This window comes from Aplysia californica, unplaced genomic scaffold, assembly GCF_000002075.1.
Source record: "Aplysia californica isolate F4 #8 unplaced genomic scaffold, AplCal3.0 scaffold00412, whole genome shotgun sequence".
Classification (NCBI taxonomy): domain Eukaryota; kingdom Metazoa; phylum Mollusca; class Gastropoda; order Aplysiida; family Aplysiidae; genus Aplysia; species Aplysia californica.
The window spans coordinates 282,616-289,245 of record NW_004797682.1 but is presented as its reverse complement, the minus strand read 5'-3'; the positions used below and the strand labels follow the sequence as shown (position 1 = coordinate 289,245).

The 6,630-nt window shown below is 40.8% G+C and overlaps 1 protein-coding gene across 1 annotated transcript in view; it reads right to left on the bottom strand.

The window, feature by feature from the left end:
* Positions 1–2,460: 2,460 nt before the first annotated feature.
* LOC101845794 (LIM and SH3 domain protein 1) overlaps positions 2,461–6,630 on the bottom strand; it is a gene marked incomplete in the record, with an annotated part of 65,698 nt that continues 61,528 nt past the window's right edge. Inside the window, 2 exon segments of the mRNA XM_013085837.2 lie at positions 2,461–3,894; positions 5,015–5,082. Coding sequence (XP_012941291.1) covers positions 3,718–3,894; positions 5,015–5,082 — 245 coding nt within the window.

The following is a 6,630-nucleotide window of genomic DNA, read 5'->3' as shown; positions in this document are numbered from 1 at the left end:
ATGTTTGACCGCACTCGCAACTGCATAAGGTCATACGAGCGCCAAGGGGTGGATGTCAACAGAGAAGTCCAAACGGGGAATAAGACTTACTACTTACTCTGCTCACCTCTCTAGCCTCGACAGCACAAAGTCTCTCTTCCTTGTCTACACAGAAAACTCAAGTCAAATATCAGTGAGAAAAGAACAAAGTCAATTCACCAACCTGCATCAGCAACTTGACCAAACCAGATCTCAACCATCAATTATATGAACTCATTACGTAGTTTTGAGAAACAAATTCCTAATTTTTACTTTTCAAAAGTCAATTTAAGCCATGCAAGGAACAAAAAACCATTTCGTAACCGAAGAATCTTATCAGACGTAGGATCTATCAGACGTAGGATCTATCAGACGTAGGATCTATCAGACGTAGGATCTATCAGACGTAGAATCAAAGCAAAACATCAAGAACAGAGGAATCACTGACGGAGTGAGAGACAATGTTGCAATAGTCAAGAGCTAGGACTAGTAAGACCTACTCCACACACACACACACACACACACACACACACACATCCACAAACGTCATAGCGCATCACCAACATAAAACAACATATCTAGTTTCAGACGCCAAAACACATCGGCCTACTACGAAGTCTCTACCACGTTCACATTTATCACGCCTCAAACACAAGATATACATCGGGTCGCAGATACGCAAAATATATCATTGTAATAGAAAATATTTTCACTCCAAAGATGTGCACAGTGTATCGAAGAAATAGGAGCTGACGAATTATGTGCATATAAGCAAATCTCACACCTCAAGTAGACCTATCTTACACTCACAAACTTCTCAACATTATCATTATTATTGTCATTATTATCATTCTCCACGCCCTCAATCCATGAGGAATATTGTAGAATTGATGGCAGGACAGAATATCATCAAGTTAAAAAAACCAGAGAATGATTTTCATAACGACAGCACGACAAAACACATGCAGTCAAAGCTCTGCACGTCTGGTGTCAATTGTTTGTGTGAGAAACGACCCGCTACGCCACCTCAAACATCGCTTCACAAACATCCAATTAAACAGAAAACTCAACAGGAGGTGGAGTTACCATGACAAGGAGCATCCAGAAATGTTTCTACGTCGATCGAAGCTGTGACGTGTAAGTTTGTTGGTTGGAAAAAGGAAAGACAAGAAAAAAATTGTTACCCCACACAGGGAGGGAGGGAGGGAGGGAGAGAGGGAGAGAGAGAGAGAGAGAGAGAGAGAGAGAGAGAGAGAGAGAGAGGGAGGATTCTCGTCCCCGTAGATGCAGTAGCCTACTTGTGAAGCAAAGAACAAAGTCTTGTACAATGACCCTACTTTCTCCACTCCGTGACTTCATTGTAAGTAAGTTTTTCAATACCACTTCAACAGTCCCAGTCCTGCAAGGAAGTCTGTGATACAACATGAAAAAATAAACAACATTGAAGCCTGAAATTTGTGGCATGAAAGATATGCACGCATTATATATATATATTTTCAAAAGTTCAACCTTATCTTACATAATGTGACTATAACACATAGCAACTCTCGTTTCGTCTCCAGCGATGAGCAAAGAACTAAGTCATTATTAGTACTATACTGTAGGTTACTTAGGGAGCTCTCCCAGCGAGAAGAAAGAGGCCGTGAAACACCTGAGGCGATCAATCTCAGGACGCGGTGTAGCTCTGTCGTCATGCGTTGTCCACTTGTTCTGTGGTGTAGCTCTGTCGTCATGCGTTGTCCACTTGTTCGGTGGTCTAGCACAAGACACATATGAGTTGAAGACTATTTCCCAGCTAGTACGGGAAATCACGTGCTATGATATACACTCGCAGAGAGCAGCAAAATAAGCCCTGTATGAATGTTCTCTATAACTTCAAGTGCTTCAACCTCATAAAAAAAATAATAATTCAGGTTCACATTAAAATTTTTTTCTTTAATGAGGCTTAAACTTATCCTCTTCACCGCTGAGTAGACGTATATTCTGGCTTGTATTCTCCAATTATATTGTTTCTTCTGATTGACAAAAGGAGTTTTAGTTGGTATACTTTCAGCTTGTGATTTTGCTTATTCTGAAACAATTCTCTGTGTTTAAATATTCCTTGAATTAACATTTTATCTTGATGGTACAGATATTGATGGAAATTTTACAGCAGTGAAGGGGTTAAAGAGTTGTTGTTTTTTTTCCTCGACAAAACCTCTACATTCCGACTTTGGCACAAAAGTAAAGCGCGGCCCCACTTTCTCGTCCAGTTTGTAAACAGACCTCTCACTACATTCTTTCCCAGTCCCTGGACGTAACTGTACGTGCATGCGTAGATGAAACTTACGATGGTCGGTCGTCACCTCAGTGTAAGGTAGGCAACCATTCATCAAATCAACTTTCCGTCGGCACCAATATGCTCAAAGATGTCACGTAGAAAATTCACAACGTACAAAACAGTGCAATAACAATTCTCTTTAATAGCGTCAAGCAAAGCAGATATTACACGCACATGTACAAAAAAAAACCCTTCCGTTTTCAAAAACGCGTCACGCAGTCACAGGTATCAAAACTTGCACTAATATCAACTCAACTCACGTACCCACAACTCTGTCCTCACAAACACCAGGCCCACAGGAGAGCCACAAGTGACCAGTCACTCAAAGTATGTGCTCATTAAAAAAGACGAAGAAACGACAAATAAATTACCGGAGGAACCAGAGAGAAGACCATCACACGAACAACCGGCCAAACACAGAGAGGCCACAGCAAAAATCTCAACAGAACAACAAGAAGAAGATTCAGATTTTCAAAAAATAAACTAAATTACCAAATCACCATACTTTCCAAGAACATTACATTTCCGAGACTACAAAAACCATAAATGCAGACGTGTGTATATTGTATGTATATATATATATTCGTATATCAGTACACATACATATTGATATTGAGAATATGTCCAAAAGGTGTGAGTGTGGTGACTTTCAGTGAGACAATACAAAGATGTGCTCGCCTGTGTGATCTTTCAGAAAACATTTCTGTCCCGCACCTTCCTTCCTTCCTTCCTTCCTGCTCCCACTCACTCATCCTGTCTTTGAAGGTGAAATTGTCTCAACAAGTTTCAGTACAAATATTTGTATCCGTTCTGCTAGCGCGGGTCAAAAGTTTTTACAACTTACATCATCTATGGTGTCAAATTATGACAAAGCATGACTTAACAATGCACATATAATAGCTATCACCACCCCCACCCCCCCTCCCCCAACTCATGCCTGGCTGAATCAGCAACTAACTAATCTCACCACCACAAACAAGCATTGTTCTAGGCAAAAACACAGTCCCATGAACACTGAAGAAGGCAAAGACCCAAGCTAGCCAGTGACGCCACCAATAAAATGTTCCAAAACGGTACACTCCTCACTCCAAAGAACACACACACACACACACACACACACAGCACTAGAGACAGACACCCACACACACATACACATCCGAGTACCTTCTGACAAAAGCCTTTATATTCTTTGCCACGTGTATCCACACTTACCAGGTACATTCAGGCAAAACTTTTTAAATTATTTCATTCTTTGCCACGTGTTAAAAGTTTAAAAAAAAAGTATTTTTTAAAAATGCAAAAGAAAAAAAACAAACTTTCCTAACTAGAAAGCGTTCCCTAGACGGTGAACGTCCGTACGTGCGTCCACCGGTGCGCGTCTAGTTGACCCGCTCCACGTAGTTAGAGGGCAGCATGCCGTGTTGCCCCGTGCGTTGGACGGTGCCCGTCATCCATCCTGCGTCCACCGTCTGCGTGTTGACGATGATGTCACCCTCGTTGAAGCTCACCTCGTCCGAATCGGCCGCCGTGTAGTCGTAGATTGCCTGGTAGGCCGGCTGAGCCAGGCGAAAGAAACAATAAGAAAAACATTACCATAATAAAAAGTTTTAGTTTTTTATTATCATTATAGCGCATCATCAACATAAGGTCATATGAGCGACAAGGGGTGGGTGTCAACAGAGAAGTCTTTACAGGGAATCAGACTTACTCTGCCCACCTCTTTAGCTTTAACAGCACAAGGTCTGCTTCGACTATCAAGGCACCCCGGAAATAGCAGTTCACAAGAGTGTGACAAACATACAAAAGAGATAGAGGAAATGACAATAGTAAGGATCAGGAAAGAAAAAGCAGCATTCCCTGTTGTAGATCAGGCACAGTTATGAGCGCGACATGAGTCAGCCCATTTACAATTCTACTGCGCTTTAACGAGAAATGTCCCCCCTTTGGGAATGGCCTAAAGACACTACAGTCAGTGGCACTGCCCCGCGGGGTAATTTTAGTTTCAGTGCCCCAGGGGGTAATTTTAGTTTTAGTAAGTTTTATGGCACTATCTACACAATAAGGTCGTATAAGTGTCAAAGAATACATGTGTCACAAGAGTGTAACATACACAAAAAAGGAGGAGGAGAGATAAGTTTAGTTTTAGTAAGAGTTTTACGGCACTTGCAACACAATAAGGTTATACAAGTGTCGAAGATTAGATATGTCACAATAGAGTCATCATCAATGCCCTTCACCCCTGGCAGGGTATAGGCCACATACACGCTCCTTCCATTTATCTCTGTCCTGAGCCATCCTTCCACCCCTGGCAGGGTATAGGCCACATACAAGCTCCTTCCATTCATCTCTGTCCTGAGCCATCCTTCCAAGCACGTTCCAAGTGAGCTTCATCTCTCTCTTGTCCCTTTCCACACATCTCCTCCATGTTTCTCATGGGCTACCCCTGCCTCGTGCTCCCTGTGGGTTCCACTCCAGCGACTGTCTTGTGATGTTTCCGTTGGGCTTTCTGAAGGTGTGTCCCATCATCGCCACTTTCTTAGTCTCTTTCTACTTCTATATCCTTTCGTCCCTTCCTTTCCCCTAGCTCTTCATTTCGTATTCTATCCTGCGACAACAGAGTAACATACACAAAAAACCTGTCTGTCTGTCTGTCTGTCTGTCTGACAACTCACTCACCTGTTTGGGCGGGGGCGGCTGTGAGACCCTGGCCGGCTGTGGCTGTGGCTGAGGAGGCGCCTGGGCAGCTAGATGGGCCGGTCACACACACACATGGGCGAACAGATGCACGGAGAGAGAGAGAGAGAGAGGGAGAGAGAAAAAAAACAACGGCATCAGGACTCTGGAACCATTGACTGCCCATCCACCCACTGGTAAACCACAACAATATAACTAGCTAAACTAACTAACTAAATAAATGAATGAATAAATAAATAAATAAATAAATAAATAAATAAATAAATAAATAAATAAATAAATAAATAAATTTTTTCATTGATCCCAGAAGGACAATTTGGTTTACAGTAGCAAACGTACATATATACATACATACATAACAAGAATATTGAATACATAATTATCAATACCTAAATATCGAAATATCTACCACAAAGAACACTTTGAGCTGCATCATAAACTCTCCGATCTGATGACAAAACAAACTCACACAAGTTTCTCTTCGCATCTCAACTGATGAACTCTCAAGAGTTTTTACAAAAAATGTTCAATATAATGACCTTTAAAAAAATATTTACTTTAAAAAAAAAAAAAAAAATCCTAAAAAGGAGACTTTGTGTGAGGAAATGTTACAACTGAAAGATTTTAAGTGATGCCAAATTACCACAAGTGATATAAATATATATATATATATACAATTTCAAATGAAACTGAAATATATAGAATGGTACTTGTACAAACTTTTCTAAATAGAACTCTTGTTTTCCAAGACTAAAAGCTTCAAGTTTTACTCTACTATAAGCAACTAAAATGCATGTTAGATAAATAGTCTCGACAAGCCAGTAGTAGATTAAATAAATATATATATATAGATAGATACACATATTTTGAAAGCGAACTTCCAAATACAGTGCAAAGTAAAATCACAGATTAATTTTTTTAAAAAACCTACATCACTGGAACGTCATGATCAAAACAACGCAAAACATAAATATAAATGTAAATAAATACACACACACACACACACACACATATATATATATATAAATCTTGAGGCAGACATCAAAGCGATCAGGCTAGGGCGATGTCACAACTTGAGGTTCTCCAAAGCCTGACACACCACGACACAACTGAACGACACAAACACACAGGAACAGTTGCACGTATGTCCCATTGACACACGTACACCTCAGCAGACAGGACAAACATCACATTTAGTTTGAGTTTTAGTACGAGTTTTACAGCACTTGCAACACAATAAGGTCCTATAAGTGCCGAAGATTTAGAGTTGTTACAAGAGAGGAACATACACAAAAATGGAGGAGGAGAGAGAAGAATGATAGATGTTTGATAGGAAGGAAGGAGCAAACCACATCAGAGCACCCGCCAACCACTCGCACACATCACATAGTCAGACCAGCACATCAACACGGTACTGAGCCTAACGCTGGCAAACAAACAATACACAAACACAGACACATACATTGACACACACACACACAACCTGGACGTAGGTAAAAATAATAAATATCTTGTTTGAAGGGGGGAAAAAAAGTTGCTCCATCATTATCTAACAATTTCACACAGCCCAAATGATGCAGACAGGGAAGGGGAGGGGG